General features: G+C 57.9%; 3 protein-coding genes across 5 annotated transcripts; 2 read left to right on the forward strand and 1 right to left on the reverse strand.

Annotated features, from left to right (window-relative positions):
- The first annotated feature begins 921 nt into the window (after positions 1-921).
- On the forward strand, positions 922-2626 carry LOC128337104 (ubiquinol-cytochrome-c reductase complex assembly factor 3). Its single transcript, XM_053277707.1, has 2 exons — positions 922-1099; positions 2192-2626. Exons 1-2 carry the CDS (start codon positions 980-982, stop codon positions 2321-2323), a joined length of 252 nt encoding a protein of 83 aa, XP_053133682.1. The 5' UTR covers positions 922-979; the 3' UTR covers positions 2324-2626.
- Positions 2627-5053: 2427 nt separating this feature from the next.
- Positions 5054-6186, forward strand: DMAC1 (distal membrane arm assembly component 1). The gene is made up of 2 exons (XM_053277708.1): positions 5054-5331; positions 5633-6186. The coding sequence occupies exons 1-2, from the start codon at positions 5145-5147 to the stop codon at positions 5698-5700; spliced, it is 255 nt and encodes an 84-aa protein (XP_053133683.1). The 5' UTR covers positions 5054-5144; the 3' UTR covers positions 5701-6186.
- Positions 6187-6549: 363 nt separating this feature from the next.
- Positions 6550-15153, reverse strand: UBXN1 (UBX domain protein 1). Of its 3 annotated transcripts, none has more exons than XM_053277692.1 (10): positions 14864-14992; positions 13776-13854; positions 12811-12864; positions 12599-12720; positions 11220-11298; positions 10434-10625; positions 10004-10055; positions 8887-9030; positions 7496-7679; positions 6550-6934 (listed from the first exon to the last, which is right to left on the reverse strand). In XM_053277692.1, the coding sequence occupies exons 2-10, from the start codon at positions 13829-13831 to the stop codon at positions 6885-6887; spliced, it is 933 nt and encodes a 310-aa protein (XP_053133667.1). In that variant the 5' UTR covers positions 13832-13854; positions 14864-14992; the 3' UTR covers positions 6550-6884. The 3 variants fall into 3 exon arrangements, with proteins under 3 accessions (XP_053133667.1, XP_053133666.1, XP_053133665.1); XM_053277691.1 differs by lacking the exon at positions 14864-14992 and adding an exon at positions 14790-14838; XM_053277690.1 differs by lacking the exon at positions 13776-13854 and having other exon boundaries at positions 14864-15153.
- Positions 15154-16086: the final 933 nt, after the last annotated feature.

Raw genomic sequence — 16086 nt, forward strand, 5'->3', positions numbered from 1 at the left:
TGGACTGAAAGCACATGCTCCCTGTTTCTCCTTGTCTCCCTCTGTTGAGCGTTAGATTGTAGGATCTTCAGGGTTCTGCATCAGTGGTATTTTACCCATATACCACTGATGTGATATACCACAACAGTGGTATATGAGTGATGTTAATATATAACTATATTAACGCTATTGCAAATAATTAGAGGAATAATCTCTTATGTACACATTTTCGTCATTGCAAGTTCTGTTCCTGCGAGGCAAATTATGCAGACAAGGCGAGGCATCAGGCTGAGGAAGGGTGGTTTAATTCTGCACACTTTGAGGCTACACAGAGCTCTGCATGAAGCCAATGAAGGGCAGTCTAGTTGATTTGATTGACTGTTCGATTATGTGCCGTCCCAAAGACAGATCCTCTCCCGGATGATCTGTCTTCCACTTGGCCTTTGAGGCCTCTCAGTGGTGCCTTCATGGCTGGTTGCCATTCAAGGCTAAGCCGGGGCCTCCAGGAATAGGGATTCGCCTCCTCTAGGCAGCTCTTGAAAGCTACCCTGGGGATTGTCAGTGGTGCTCTGCACCGCAAAACACATTGTGGGAAAGACTGCCAGCGGGGTGGGGGGATGTCCAGGGCCAGCGTCTGCCGGGCAGGGTTGGCAGCCCTAACCAGGCATGCAAAGGCTGGTCTGGGCTCCATCATCAGAAGCCCTGGCAAGGACCAAGAGGACCACCAGCCCCAAGCCGACTCTCTGGCCCACCAGCAGGTCCCTACTCTATGAACAGTGGGCCACTCTCGCCCAGAGAAGCGGGGGAAGCTCTATAAGCAGAAGAAATCCAGCGCAGCGCATAGAGTTAAAGGACACAGAGCGCAGGGCAACGTCCCCGCTCTGGGTGCCCCGCCCCCTAGGACACTCTAGCCTGGGCCTCCCGCCTCCTCTCTATGGTGGTGCCCTGCCTCTGCCTTCCCTCCGCTCTTCCTCAGGAAGCGGGGTGGTCGCTCGCTGCCATGGGGTCTGTCCCGCGCCTCGCGAAGGCCGTGGTGGGCGTGGGGGCGTGCGTGGGCCTGGGGGGCGCCCTCTGGATGGCCGTGGCGCCGTCTGAAGAGCGCAGGAAGCAGATGCTCAAGGTGGGGGCGCCGCTCCGGCTTCGGGAGGCTGCAGCAGCTGGATTTGCGGGGGGTGGGCTGCTCTTGCCGCATCTCTCCCAGCATTTTGCACCCATTCAGACGCCGGCCTTGCTCTGGGGAGGCTCCAGGAGAGTGGACCGGCAACCCTACCTTGCAGGGTTGTTGTGGAGGTGGAAGGGAGGGGGAACACACACCCAGACTTCCCTGAGCAATTTGGAGGGAGCTGCTTGGCTGCCCCCCACCCCAGAGATTTCTCCTCCTTCACAAGACCCGACCACTAAAAACTCCAGAATTGCTTCCAAGCATCCCCTGGAGGTGGCTGATTCCTGGGAGACCCCCAGCTAGTCCTGGAGGGCAGGCAACCCTAATAACTAAGAGAATGGAGTAATAATAATAATGGTTCCAGCCCGATCGGTGTCTCTATAGCCTGAGCATAAGCCACAGGCTCTCTGCCCTAAGGAGCTTACACTGAGATTTTGGTGAAGAGGGAGGCAGAGGCGTGGTTGACCCAGGAAGAGTGTGCGTTGTCTTGTGCTTAGTGCCTGAAGGGAGTGGGGATCAATGGGAATCTTTTTCTTTTTATAACTGAAAATTATCTCACGCTTACTTTGCAATCTCCAAAAAGCATTTTGGCAACTGCTATGGCAGTGCTGTATGCAGAAGCAGGAGAGGTGGTAACATTTAAACAGATATGCAGCATTTATATAAACATGTAACAATAATACAATGGTGCTTTCAAGTGTTGAGAATGCATTGGATAAATTTTCATGTAATCTTAACAACCACCCTGCAAGGTAGGAGCTGAGGCAGAGAAGCTGGCCAAGGCCCCTGTGTTCACAGCAGAAGCAAGATCCAAACCCAAGACTTCCCAAGCCATAGATCAGTCTCTTAGCTGTGTTGCTACACCAGCTACAGTCCAGTGTTTCTTACACATTTCAGGGCAAATCTTTACCAAGGAAATATGTTCCATTCCTTTACAAGCCCACTGAAGTAAGGCTGCCTTGCAGTGAGAATGTGCTGATGGGCTCCTTGATGCTGCATCTCTCTCTTCCTCTCAGACCCCCTTTTCTAATGGCTTCTCTTCTTCTCCAGGACCTGCCAGAGTCCAACCCTGTGGTGTACAATGAGAGGCAACGGCAGAACGCCCTGATCTGGGAGACCATTAAAGAGGCAGCCAAGACCCAGGAGAATGTGGCACGGAGGGAGTGGCCCAGGCAGAAATAGCAGCAGCTGGGCCCCAGCGGTAAGAGCCCCACCCCAGGTGGACATCCACAGATACTGGACTCAGCACACCTCCGGGCTCTCTGTTTTGAACTGGGAAAGAGCCTTCTTTGCATGTACCGTGCTGGAACAGCGTCAAGTCTGTTGTGGGATTGCCCTTTTCTTGGTAGGGATGCTCATGGTTTCTCTTGCATCTCTCTCGCTCTGGCATGGGGGACCCACCTGCTTTTGTGTTGATGACAAGCAGCAAATGGTGTTCTTAAAATTGCAATGGGGATTGGATTAAAGAAGTCTGTGCTGCTTTAATGCTGGGCTGCCCAGTTTATTGTAACCTAGCATGTCTGACTAGAGTTGCCATGCCTCCCGGAATTCTAGGTTTCGTCCAGATTTTAAGCATCTCACCCAGATTGTTTAGCCCACCCAGATTCGCCCAGATTTCAGCTTTCATTAAAAAAAAAAGTGCTTAGCTTTAGCCTTTGTAGAAGCGGAGTTAGAGAGCAAAACGTGGAGCCACTTTTCTGCTCAACAATTATTTTCAAGCCCATTTACATCATATGTAAATTGGGTGCCCAGATTCGGAAAGCCGGAATAGGGCAACCCTATGTCTGACATTACGAAGGGTGAGGTGTGGGGGTGAGCTGAATGTTGTAAAGATTCCTGTGGGGTGCCCTGTGTCCGTGTGCTTTGTACTCACAAAGGTGCATTTCACCCCACCCCCCGACAACAGAGGTCCCTCAGATGCCAGGAGTTGTAGTCTAGCAGCCATCAGCGAACCCAAAGTGAAGCAACCCTGGGCTACAGGATCTTGGTCAGGGGGGACCATCCAGTGGCACAATGACTGGCCGGGGTTTGCCTTCACTGTAGTGGCCTTCCTAAGAAGAGCATGTGGTTTGCCATCAAAGGGCGTGACAACCTTCCACTTCACATGGCGGAAGGGAGGGATTCAGAGACACCATGAGGGTGGTGGGGTCTCTGAATCCTGCTCCTGGGTCCCCCCAGCCATTGGGAACATTGGGCTTCTACCTGCATAGCCCTTCCCAGGGCTGTATTTCTGGATGCCTTCCAAGGAGACGGGCGTTTTGGAAGTGTCCTGCTCAGCGGGACCAGGCGCGGGGATTCACTCAGCTACGCTGCTTCCCTGGCACTTACCCTTCAAGCCCTGCGTGGCTCAGGACCTGGGAACTTGATGGCCCGATTCCCCGCCTCAGCCTGCCTGTGGGCGCTCTTGGAGGCTCTCTTCTGGCTGCTGCTGCTGCTGCCTTCTCAGGTGAGTGGAGAGACAGCTTTTTGGACTCTGGCATCTCATCTGTGGAACAGACCCCCCAGGAAAGCTCATTAAGTCTAAGCACATCACTCTGGTGCTCGGTGGAAGGCCTTTATACTTCTCCCACTGTTTAAATAATACGAGCGGGCCTAGGAAGCTGCCATCTCCCGAGTCAGTCCCTCGGCCCATCTAGCTCGGCACTGACTGGCAGCAGCTCTTCCCAGTTTCAGGCAGGTGTCTCTCCCAGCCAGGGATTGATCCTGGGATCTCCTGAATGCAAAGCAGGTGGCCTGCAACTGAGCCACGGCCCTTCCCCCATCAGGATTTGGTCATTTTATCAGCTGTGTTTTGCTGTTGTTTAGTTCTTGATTTAAATTTCTTGATTTTAAATTTCAAACCTTGAGAGCCACTACAAAAACACATTTGTGCTGCAGGGTGGGGTATAAATATATCACTTAAATAAATAAATAAATAAATAAATATGAGGAAGAACAATGCATGAAGGAGGTGTGTATACTGGCTCCCTGAACATTTGTTTCCTATTGGAGGTTTGGTCTTGGGCAGAGAGGTTTCTCTCTAGGACTGCAGGTAGGAGAAACCACATTGTTCCAGTCTGGGTTTTTAAAAAAACTGCTAGAGTTTTGTTCAGATTTTCAAACATGTGGACTTTCCTAGAGTATATACACCAGCTTGTTAGACCAATCCAGCAGTTAGGACTGAAGTGTTAACTGTATAGCACAAAACATGAATTACCAAAATCTGGGGCGGGGGGAGAACACCCTGGGAAAGAAGCTTCTACAGTAAGAGGTGTTCTCTGGAACAACTGTGATATAGAAAAAGAGAACTCTTTCCAAGAAAGGAAACACTTTCAAAAGTGCATTTCCTTCTCAATCCTATACCTCTCTCTTCCTCTTAGCCTAGCCTACCTCTCACAGGGTTGTGAAGATTATCAGAATGGAGGAGATGGAGAAGGATATACTGTATCATAATCTAAAGCTCCTTGCAGTAAAGATAGGATTAAATTGTCATAAATAAGATACATTACATGAAAAGAGATCACTTTTGGAACTGCTCTGTAGACCCAGGAAGCACAGCTGATTTGAAACTGACAAAACATCAAGCTGGCCATCTGCTTCCACGAAATTATGTGTTTTTCTATAAAAGGACACCTTCCAACAAGGAAACTAGAAGTTTATTTATTTATTGTTGGATTTATATACTGCTTTTCATTAAAATACTCCCAAAGTTTAAAAAAACACACAATTAAAATACAAAAAGGTATTAAATATAATCTCTCTCTATTTGAAAAGTTTAAAAACTTATTTAAAAAACCAGTAACACACAATGCAGCAGCAATGAAAACGGTACTCTCATACAGGCTCTCACCTTCCGACAGGTTAAGGCTTTCGGCACTCTCTCCCAAATCGGAACAAAAAAAGAGGAGCTTGTTTCCTCTCCGGACCTTTATAGCCGGCACGCGCCCCCCCCCGCGGTTTCCGGGGCCGGAGATAGACGAGGGGAAGCCTAGCGGGGCCGCCTTTCTGTCCCTTTCCTCCCGCCATGGCCGCCCCCAACCCGGTCTCGCCGCCGCAGAAGTCGGCCTTCTGGTCCTGCCTGAGCTGCCGCCTCCTGAGCGGGGCGGCGCTGATCGGCTCCGGAGTCTGGGTCTACCTGGGCCCCCGGCAGGTCATGCAGCAGCGGATCCCCCCCAACATGTGGCACATCGCCCAGATGACCTTCGCCGTCGGTACGAGTTGGGGAGGAGGGTGCCCCTGAGCATACGCAGAGTGCCCGTGCGTCCCTCGCCTCCCTGGGGCCTGAGCCACGTCAGGGCTTGCAAGCCGAAAACCTGGCTGCGGGGTAGGCAAGTTAGCCGTGCAGCGAGGCTCCAGCTGCTGCGGCCGGAGGCAGACTGCTCCTGCCCAGGGAGGCTCCGCTTTGCTCTCCGTGGTTGGCCCGCCGCAAGATGGGCCAGTGATCTGATGCACGCGAAGGATCAGCTCCCTGTGCCCAGGACTCCCCGCTACTCTCCCCCTCTTTCCTCCTAGGTCTCGTCTGTTGGGGCGTTGTAGTCATCACCGACCCCGTGGGGAAGCAGAAGAGGAAAGGGGAGTGAGGGAGGCGCCTTCTCCGACCGAGGCCCACCCCGCTTATGCACCCCGGCTTTGAGCCATGAACAAGGAGGCCCTCTGGACCACGCTTGGAGGTCAGCAGCCCGGCCTGCGTTTACTTCGGGCCATACAGACTGGGGGGAGCGCGTTGCTTTCTGCAAAGCAGAGGTTGGCGCAGAAACGCTGCCACCTTTGGTCCTGAGGCAGGACAGCACCTCCATCCGTGTGCATGTGGGAAAACGCCTGTGTACATATTAACTGAGTCTGTTCTGAATAAACCCAGTTCTACTTATGAGGTCAGAACACCCTTTGGCATCATCAGTGGCTCCGTGTCGCTGTCAGGCACTCCAGGTGCAAAAGAACCCCCCCCCCCTTTGCAGCCATGTACTGTGTGCACAGCTGGAAGGTGGGACCGACCATGGCGTGCTGCAGGGGTGTGTGTGTGTGTGTGTCCATTTGCAGCACATTAAAAGTAATATTAATGAAAGCAATTGACCGCTGCTTGTGGATCTTCTTCTCACAGTTCTAACCAAAGGGAGAGGCTGGAAAAATAGGAGTGGCCAAGGCCTCGCCTCTCCCTCAGCAGCAGCTGCTGCTGCTGCTTTCAGTCTGCACTCCTCGGCATGCTTCCTTGGGAGTAAGGCTGACTGGACATGTGGCAGGACAGATTTCTCAGTAAACACATGCAGGGCATTGTTGCAAGGCAGTCTCTGGAGAGGGCAGAGGACGTCCCCCGCCCCTCTCAGAAAAGAGGGAACCAACCAAGAGCTCTTCAAGGCTCTTGCTGGAGCCAGCCCCCACCCACACACCCCCGCCCCCCGTAGGGGCTCAAAGAACGGTCATCACCCAAAGCAGAAGAGAGAAGATGTTTTATTATTCACGGATGGCACCAGAGGGAAACCAACTTGCAGTGCTGCCCTCCTCCCGGCCAGGCGGCTTCTCGTCAGACAGCCAGACTCTTCCGCTCCCCCCGCCCCCACCCCCAAGCAGATCCTGAACCCCAGTCCAAGCAACGTTGCTGCTTTGGAGTCTCTGTGATCAGAGCTGAGTGGGGAAGCCAGAGGGGGGCCGTGGTGGGGCTCCGCCAGGGTTGGAGCACAAGGAGGGTGGGGGGGATTTGTCCCCAGCAGGAGCAGGAAAGGGCGGGTGGGCGGAGGTGACGGTGGCAGCGGCAGCAGCAGAGGACTCTTCAGCTGTTCCCCTTCTTAGCCACAATCAGGACAGCTGAAGGCACCAGACCTGGGGAGAAAGACAGAGGCTGAAGTGGGAGACCCAAGCCCAGGGAGGAAGATGGCGAGCGCCACCCTCAAATTCTGCTCAGCGGGCTTAGGTCCTCCCGCTGAAGAGGACAATGGCCTCCATGCTCCCCTGTGAAAAAGAGGGGGCACCCTCACCTCCCCCCGCCAACAATTCCAGAGGAGGCTGACCCACAGCTTCCAGAGCTCCCCCAGCTGGTTGACCAAGTGCTGAGTTCAGATTCCTGCCTCCCACTTGCACTTCATGGAGGGGAGGGCTCTCAGCAGCAGCCAGCCATCAGGGTTGGAGGGGGCGTGGGCTGCCGAGCACCACGCAGGGGGTGGCCTCCCTCCTCTTGGCTGGCTGAGGCAGGACTGGCTGGCCGGGTTCTCCTCATCGTTTACAGCCCCCAAAGATGCACTCAGCCCTGCAGATGCTCCCATTTCCCTTTGCAAAGAAGACTCAGGATTGGTTTGGGAATTGAGTCCTGTGCCTGTATTGGGGTGTGGGGGGGTGTCTGGTGAGTCTCGGGGCCAGGCCCTATCCCCTGCCGCCCGGGCTCACCCAGCTCCTGTAGGGGCTTCTCCATGTCTTCCTCGGTGAAGACCCGCCGGGGGAAGCTCGTGAGGAGGTTGAAGGGCTCTTCACCACTATCCTTGCGGTTCAGCTCCACGTAGAGCCGCACGGCCGCCAGCTGCTCTTTGGCTTTGAAGGTCTGGGTGAGCGACGTCCCGTCCAGCAGTCTCACCTGCCCAAGGAGAGGGGGCAGGGGGGGGCTGTGGGCGGGCTGGGCATGTCTCTCCCCGCCCCCCCGCACCCAAGACCAGCCATGACTATCCCCACAGTAATGGAGGACCAAGAGCCAAAAGAGGCTGGAAGATATGGAGATGTCAGCAGGAACCCAGAGGCGCTCCCTGACCTGCCCAGGTGCCTGAACAATTTCAGCCCCCAGTGCTCTCTTGTCCTCTTCACCTCCGGCCTTTCGACAACAGGATTGTACTCATAGCAGCTTAAGTTGCTATAAATTCATATCTATTCAAAGCAACGTTAACCGAACTCACCAGCGTGCAAGACAGAACAGGCAGGGTGCTTTAGAGCAGGGGTGGGCAACCTTGGCTCCCCAGCTGTTGCTGTACTACAACTCCCAGCACCCCCACTGCAGCAGGGGCTGCTGGGAGGTGTAGTTCGGCAACAGCCAGAGAGCCACGGTTGCCTGCCTCTGCTTTAGAGAGAGTTCCGTAGGCTAGCTCTACCTTCTCTGGCAACGCTGCAAGGCAGACAGGCCACACCGTCCCCAGGGGCTGCCAGAGGTGGGTTCGTGGCAGAGGAGATGGCAGCAAGAGACGCAGGCTCAGCCACCACGGCCAAGGACCCAGCAGCAGTCCTCAGAAGCGAGGCCGCGAAGCAGCTGCCTGCATCTGAGCAGGTCCCTTCGAATACAAATACGACTTCTCTTTCTAGAGTTCTGCTCTTCCAAGAGTTCCCCAAGTGGTGTACATATCCCCATCTAAAAGAGAAACCACTGGAGGGCTGCTGTGCTGGGGATGGAGAAGGACCGCTGCTCTGTCTCTGGTAGAGATAAGAGAATCACCACTTTGAAAAGGGGCTGCATGGCTCAGTTAGCTGGGGGACAAACAAAACCTCCAGTCCCAGGGTTTGGTTTGGTTTTTCAAGAGGTGAACCAATGGTCTGACTCAGGGTATGCTCATCAGGAGCATGCACAGCTCAGTGGCCGGACCTGCAGAAGGCCCCAGATTCAACCCCTGGTGGCAGCATCTCCAGGTCGGGCTGGGAGAGACCCCTGAGCCGGAAACCCTGGAGAGCTGCTGCCAGCCAGTGCAGGCAGGACTGAGCTAGTTGGGTCTGACTTGGTAGGAAGCAGCTCCATGGGCTCATCAGCCAAGCAGAGCTCTCTCTGCACTCCCAGCATCCCCCGCCCCACCAAACCCTCTTACCTGTATCCTGCATTGATCATATTCTCGTTTGACGGGGGGCTCTTGGCTAGGCGAGGAGGGCACCGGCAGTGCGGGGGCCGTCGGCTCAGGCGGGCTGGACGCTTGGGAAGAGCTGCTGCAGCTGCTGCTGCCACCGCCACCAAACTGGGGGAGGAGAGAACACGAGAGGCATCAGCCAGGCTACTTGGAGGGAAAAGGCCTCCTAGACCTCATGGAGGAGGGGTCTATTAACGGCTACTAGTCGGAGGGCTGTAGGCCACCTCCAGCCTCGGGGGCGGGGTGCCTCTGGGGACCAGTTGCGGGGGAATAACAGCAGGAGAAAGGGGCATGCCTTCAACTTGGGCCTGATCCAGCAGGGAAGTTCTTATGTTCGGGGGGGCCTGCAAGGAACCCGGCCCCGGGATTCTCTGCATCCCTCTCCACTCAGCAGCCTTGAAGCCCTGCTTGCAGGTAAATGCATCCTGTACTGCAGCTGCACACAGAGCGGAGAAATGCCATGCTGAAGCTGTGGAGGGCCATTCTCCAAGGCAGGGGTGGGCCGGTGGGGTTCTTCATGAACCACCTAATCAAGCCTCTCTCGGTGGTTCACAGGGAATCACTAAGAGCTGGTGGGCCCTGCAGGGAACAGGAGGATGCTGGACTAGGTGGGCCTCCTTGGGCCTGATCCAGCAGCCGGGCCGGGCTTCGGTTCTTTAAAAACAAAACAAGCACCCCGAACTAAAAGCCGGAAGAAAGAGGAGAGTCTTGAGGGCTTTCTGAAAGCCAGCCAGAGATGGGGAAGCTCCTGTTCCGACAGGGAGCCCCTTCCCCAGTCTCCCGATGGCCACCGAGAAGGCCCCGCTCCGAGTCACTCTGCTCCACGGGGGTCATGCCGAAAGGGGCACTCTCCGAGAGACGCCGGGCCCAAGCCGCTAAGGGCGTTCGAGGGAATAACCAGCACTCTGCATTTGGCCTGGACACACCTGGCTTCTTCTCCAGCGTGGAGCCAGGTGTGAGGAGCCCAGCCCTGGGAGTGCCATTTCATGCCACCCACACAGCGACGCCCCGCTGCTCCCCCCCCCCCGCCCGGCCCCTGCATTCCACAGAGCAGCAGCCCCTCCCTCCCTCCCTGCCTCACCTTTTTGGCCCGCTCAGCCTTGTCCCGTTCAATCTTCTCTCGCACCCGCTGCCTGGAAAGGAGAACCGACTGACTCGGGTGGAAGGGGAAGCGAGATGGCCACGACGCAGCCCAGTCCCAGGCAGGCTCCCACCTTCCCCCCACCCCACCCCCAGGGCTGTTCTCCTCAGCACGGTTCTCAGAGAGACCAGCCCGGCAGCCGCTTCTGCTGGCGTGTGAGGCACAGACCAGGCTGCAGGGAGGGCTTGGGGCCCTGCCTGCCTCTTCCAAGTCCGTGGCGACCCCCCCCCGCCCGAGCAGGCGGCCACTCCCTCCCCCTCCAGCCTTCCCTTTGACTCGTGGGTGACCAGAGGACAGGGAGGCCCTCGGGAGCAAGGCGCCAGCCAGCCCCCTGGGCCCAATCGCAGCCCCCCGCCGCGGCCCTCCTCACTTGGCCAGCTTCTCCTCCATCTTCTCCCGGCGCCGCTCTTCGGCCAGCTTCTTCATCTCGTCCTCTTGCAGCTTCTGGCGGATGAGGGAGAGCTCCTGGCCCTGCTTCCGGCGCTGCTTCTCCCGCTCAATGCTCTCCCGCTTCTCCCGCTCCTCGCGCTCGCGCTGCTTCTGGGAGATCAGCTCCATCATCCTGGAGGGGCAGCGGGCAGAGCTGTCAGTATCCTGACCCGGCTCTGACTCTCCCCCGGGACCTCGGCCCCTTTCCCAGAAGCCCCAGATGGAGAGCGGGGGCGGGGGGGGAGGGCAAGCGTTGGCTTCCTTCCGAGAGGCTGGAGGGCCACCGACTGCAGCAGCCACGGTGGGGGAGAGTGCTGGCTCCCAGGGCTGCAGCTCAGCGGCCAAGTAGCACGCAGGAGGCCCCAGGTTCCCTCCCTGGCGGCGGCGGCAGCAGCAGCAGCCGCCTCTCCAGGTAGGGCTGGGAAAGACTCCTGCCTGGAACCCGGGAGAAGCCGCTGCCAGTCAGGGCCCAAGGGTCTACATTCCTCTGACCTGCAGCCATAGACAGAGGAGTCCTGCACCTACCCGGACAAGTCTCCGCTCTTGCCTGTGGGCCACTCAGAGGCATCTGGGGGGCCACTGTGTGGAGCAGGACGCTGGACTAGAGAAGCTGCCTTGGCGGGGGGTGGGGGACAGCGGCTAGTTTCGCGGCAGGGCTGCCCCTGCGTCCTCCTCTGCCTCACGGCAGATGAAGAAGGGTTCTCTCACAGAGCCCGGACAACGTTACCTCTTCGTCTGCTCCTGTTTCTCCTCTTCGCTCAGGGGACGTCTGTTCTCCTCCTCGGTCAGTTCCTCTAGTGTCAGATCTAGGGGAGGGGGGGCAGAGAGAGAGAGAGACCCAACATGTGCCGGAACCCAGGAAGGGACACGCAGCAGGCGCATTCACCCCACGGCTGGAGGACAGGAGTGCAGGCAGAGGCAGAGCTGCAGCCGCGACTCCTTGCTGGGGACTTTTGGGAGGAAGAGACGACCCACGTTTGGAAGGGAGACGGGCTGGGCGGGTGGGGGGAACACTCCTCAACTGCTTAGGGAGCGCGGGAAGATTCTGGGCTCACATCTCTTGAAACAAGGATGTGAACGTGAAACACACAGATCCCCAAGAGGGTACGGAAGGGGATTCACGAACAGGCAGCACCCCAGGCAGTTTAGGGCTTGTGGGGTGGGGGCCTTGCCTGCCTGCCCTAAAAGCACGCAGATGTGGAAGGGGGAGGAGACCAGTTCCTCGAGGAGGACTCTCCGTGGCTATGTGTCCCGATGGCGAGACTGAACCTCCCAGTCCAGAGGCAGTCTGTACCTGAAGACCCGTTCGGGGACTGCAGGGGGAGGCCAAGAGCAGAGAGGGCATCCTTTTACCTGTCCTGGCCAGCCAGGCCAGATGGGCCTCTGGTCTGGCCCAGCGGGGCTCTCCTTACGTTCTTACGCACCCCTGGTTTGGTCACCACACACACAAAAGCTTTTAGACCTCACATGTGTGGAGAGAGCCCAACTGTGTGACTGAGACATCCGGATGCACAATTCAAAAACCCATGAAAGAGCAGAACTTGGAGGACACAGCCTGGCTGGAAGGAGCCACCCGCGACGGCGGATCTTCCTCTTCGCACCTCTCACCCATAGGAGGGGGAGGCCGCCACTCAGGGGAAGAGGAGCCTCTGCTTGGCCTGCAGAAGGTCCCTCGTATGCTCCCTGGCAGCAGCAGCATCTCCAGGGAGGGCTGGGGGAGACCCCTGTCTGAAACCCTGGGGAGTTGCTACCGGCCAGAGCAGACAGTTCTGAGCTAAACAGACTGATGGTCTGACTCAGCAGGAAGCAGCTCCAAATGTCTGATAGGAAGAGCCATCGCTCGGCGGCAGAAGGTCCCAGGAATGCTCTCCAGGTAGGTCTGGGGAAGACTCCTCTCTGCCGGAAACGCTGGGAAGCTGCTGACAGCCAGTTAGGCAGTCCTGAGCTAGCCAGACCAGGGTCTGACTCAAGAGCGGGCAGCTCCCGCTCTTCACCAGCCCCACCTTCCCGGACCGAAAGGGCAGATGGTGGCAGAGACCGGGGCGATGCATGTCCCCTGCAGAGGGCTCCAGAGCAGACCGCCCCCACCTCCAGCTCTAGGCTGACCTGCTCCACTCGGCACAGCCTCTGGAGTCCTTCCCTCGGGGGGCTCCTCTGGACTCAGGACGTGGCCCTGCGGTGCCACATACGGCTCGTCCAGGTCAGGGTCGTTCTCGTGCTCCATAAGCCTGCAACGGAGAGAGGCACAGAATTCAGGCCAAGGGAGGGAGGCGGGCAGGATTCTGGGGCAGGGGAAAGGGCGCGGAGATCCTACCCACCAGTCCATGGCTGGCTCGATCCCCTGGTTCCCCGTCAGCGCCAAGGCCTTCTCTCTAGGGGCAAGGAGAGGAGAGAGGCAAGGCATTAGTTTCCTCACGTCTTCTGCTAGGCAAACGGCAGAAGACACTCCTGAGAGGGACCATGAACCCCACGTGGCTCCAGGGCTCTGGGCCATCCCCAGCACCCTGCAGATTCAGTGACCTTGTGGAGTGTGGTCTGTGCTGCACAGCAATAAGAGGTCTCCCAAGTAGTCCACCCAATGCTAAGCCGCTTTGAGAACATCTCTGTTGAAAGGCAGCACATCCATATTTTTGTTATAATTATAATTTAGCATTTAGCGCACAATATGCCCGATATGACAGCCACCAAGAACAACTGGGTTCTGATAACTGATATTGCAATCCCAGGGGATAGGCGAGTCGACAAAAGACAATTGGAGAAAATGACTAAGTACAAGGACCTCCAGACTGAAGCTGAGCGGCTCTGGGAAAAGAAAGCAAGAGTGGAGCCCACAGTCGTGGATGCCCTTAGTGCAGCACCCAAAGCACTTGAACGCCACCTCGACACCTCAGGCATCAATCCAATCACCACACATCCACGACAGAAGGCCACACTACCCTACTCGGGACAGCACAGAGACGACGACGCTCTCTTGAATTCTTCTTCGTTATCCTAGACCCTGGGGAAGGGCCCAATAACTCAAGTACCAAATCCAGTCAATACCATCTGGAAGACTGTGTGTAATCAGCATCAGCATCATGATAATGATAATAATTTGGGTCCCGTCCCCCCATTTCCTTCACATCCATTTGTCTGCTAAGGTACAAACTGTGCAGAGGGCGTCCCTAACTCTCTCCCCCATGTGCCTGGCTGAGTTTTCAAGCCGCCTCTGGAAGCCGTCCCAGGCCACAGGTCTGGAATCGGAAGGGCTGGCCTGTCTGGCACCCTGGGGGCAGACACCTACGCTCTGTTCTGGGGGAAGCCCATCTCAATGAGGCTCTCCAGCGCCGTACACTCCATGGTGGTGCCACCGCCAGCAAACTCTGGAAAAGGAACAGCAGAAGCCCAGCATGAGTGGAACTGCCGGTGGCCAACGGTCCGGTGTATGGCCCACACAGCCCTGATCAAATTCCAGGCCACTTCTCAAGACGTTTCTTTTTAGTTGGGAGCCAATCCCTAAAATCGGAAAGGGGAGAATCACGGGCGTCACCCTGGGAGGGCTCTTTGGAGAAAGAGTGGGGGAGAGAGAGGCCGTTTGTGGAGACACAGCCGGATACGCATTGAGGACGCTCCTCTGCTGAATCCCAAATGGCCCTCTCAGCTCCCTTTCTGCAGGCCAGGAACAGGAGCCCTGCCGGAGAAGAGGAAACCCCAGCGGTTGATGACTACAACTCCCAGCATCCTCAGCCAAAGCCCACAGCGGTGAGGGGTTCTGGGAGCCACAACCCACAACTTCTGGGATCCCCTGTTAGAAGGAATGCTGGTCCTGAGCGAGAGGGGCCACAGCTCCGACTGGCAGGTAGGGAATCACAGGGCTGGGTATAAAGCCGCTGCCGTCGCCTCCTCCAGTGGGGCTCAGGGCAGAGCACTGGCTCCCCCCACCACACCCCAACCAGAAGGGCACCAGGCTCAGTCTCCAGCAGCAGCAGCGAAGGACCCCGAGCACGAAACCTTGGAGAGCGGCTGCCCGTCAGCGCCAACATCCTTGGGGCAGACAGAGAGACCAAGGGCCAGACTCAGGAGGAGGCGGCGGTGGCGAGGGAGAGCTCTGGCTCGGCAGGCAGGAGCTCCTGGATCCGTCCCTAGCAGCATCTCTAGGTTCATTGAGGAGAGACGATCCCACCCCCCCGCGCCCGAACCTGAATGCTGCTGCCAGTCAGAGCCGGGTGGGCCAAGGGCCAGACTCTGCGGGGAGCAGCAGCAGCAGCAGCCTCCTCTCCCCTCAGACCCCCATTTCCCATGACCTCCCCCTCCCCACCTCCACCAGCAGACCAGGGGCCTCTAGTCCCCATGGGCGGACCGGGGGCATGGAGGGCAGGGAAACGGCCTCACCCTCCTCTCTCTCTTCTTTCCTCTCCTTCCTTCCTTCCCGGCGGCGGCTGCAGGACCGGAAGCGGCGGGTCGGTCTCGCGGCCGCTGTTTGGGTCACGTGAGGGGGCTGCCGGAAGCGCCGACGGTGGCCGCGGAAGGACAGTCTTGGGACGGAGGCAGCTCCGCCTTAAAGGGACACCCACGCGCCTCCCTTCGGGTGGGGGGGGGCTCCCAATTACGAGTGTCCCCTCTTCTAACCGGGATTCCCGGCTGCTGTGGGCGACAACTCCCATCATGCCCCGCTGCAGCGGCTTTGGCGTGGGGATTCTGGGAGTTGTAGTCCACGACAGCGGGCGAGCCCTGTTAGAGGGGACGCTGCTCCCTCCCGCAGAGCCGTCGCAGGGGCAGCAGGGACTGGGCCACGGCAGGCAGGCAGGCGGGCCCAGGGAGAGGAGGAACAAGGGCCCTTCTCCGCCTGGCTGCTGCTGCCAGTCAGAGCACAGCGTGTGCTGAGCTGGACTGCCTGGCCCGGCTGGCAGCAGCGGCTGTCCAGGGTTTCAGGCAGAGGAGGGTCTTTCGCCAGCCCTGCCTGGAGCTGATGATGATGATGCCGCCGCCGCCGCCGCCAGGGAGTGAACCCGGGGCCGCCAGCAAGCCAAGCAGGGGCTCTGCCTCTGCCCCCTTTCGCGGACTTACCTTTGTGTCTGGGGCACTGTGGGGCAGGGGGAGAAGGGGGCCTTCTGTGGGCACACAGCAGGGCCAAGGCCACACACACCCCGAGGAGGAGCCGCAGGCAGGGAAAGGGCCTGGGAGGCAAGCAGGGCCGGGCCTTCGGAGGCGAGTGCTCTGTCCGGGGTGCTGAAGAGGCCGCGTCTGCCGGGAAGAGGGGCAGGGCAGGGGGAGACCCCAGCCGGAGCCAGCCCCAGCCCCACTTCCCATCAGCTTCATCCACATCCTATACATGGAGGAGGGGGTCACAGACTGAAGCTGAATCCAGACAGGACGGAGGTACTGACTGGGAGGGGCGGGGGGGGGGGGGGCGCAGACCAAGAGATGGTTTCGATAAGACCGGCCTCTTCTGGATGGGGTGAAGAGGTACGTATCTAACCCTAACCTCCCCCCCCCCGAGAGACCAGGGCCCTGGCTTGGGAGTGCGCCTGGACCCCAAGCTCTCCCTGGTTTCTCAGGGGGAGGCGGTGGCCAGGAGTGCTTTTTATCCGCTTGGGCCGCTGCGTCCATTTCTA

This window comes from Hemicordylus capensis, chromosome 14 (genome assembly GCF_027244095.1).
Source record: "Hemicordylus capensis ecotype Gifberg chromosome 14, rHemCap1.1.pri, whole genome shotgun sequence".
NCBI lineage: Eukaryota > Metazoa > Chordata > Lepidosauria > Squamata > Cordylidae > Hemicordylus > Hemicordylus capensis.

Coding starts and splice junctions, on each gene's coding strand:
- LOC128337104 (XM_053277707.1), top strand. CDS start 980: ATGGGGTCTGTCCCGCGCCTCGCGAAGGCCGTGGTGGGCGTGGGGGCG. Junction 1,100..2,191: donor GCAGGAAGCAGATGCTCAAG/GTGGGGGCGCCG, acceptor CTTCTTCTCCAG/GACCTGCCAGAGTCCAACCC.
- DMAC1 (XM_053277708.1), top strand. CDS start 5,145: ATGGCCGCCCCCAACCCGGTCTCGCCGCCGCAGAAGTCGGCCTTCTGG. Junction 5,332..5,632: donor CCAGATGACCTTCGCCGTCG/GTACGAGTTGGG, acceptor CTTTCCTCCTAG/GTCTCGTCTGTTGGGGCGTT.
- UBXN1 (XM_053277690.1), bottom strand. CDS start 15,138: ATGATGGGAGTTGTCGCCCACAGCAGCCGGGAATCCCGGTTAGAAGAG. Junction 12,721..12,810: donor ATCGAGCCAGCCATGGACTG/GTGGGTAGGATC, acceptor TCTCCGTTGCAG/GCTTATGGAGCACGAGAACG. Junction 11,299..12,598: donor GGCTGTGCCGAGTGGAGCAG/GTCAGCCTAGAG, acceptor CCCCTCCCCTAG/ATCTGACACTAGAGGAACTG.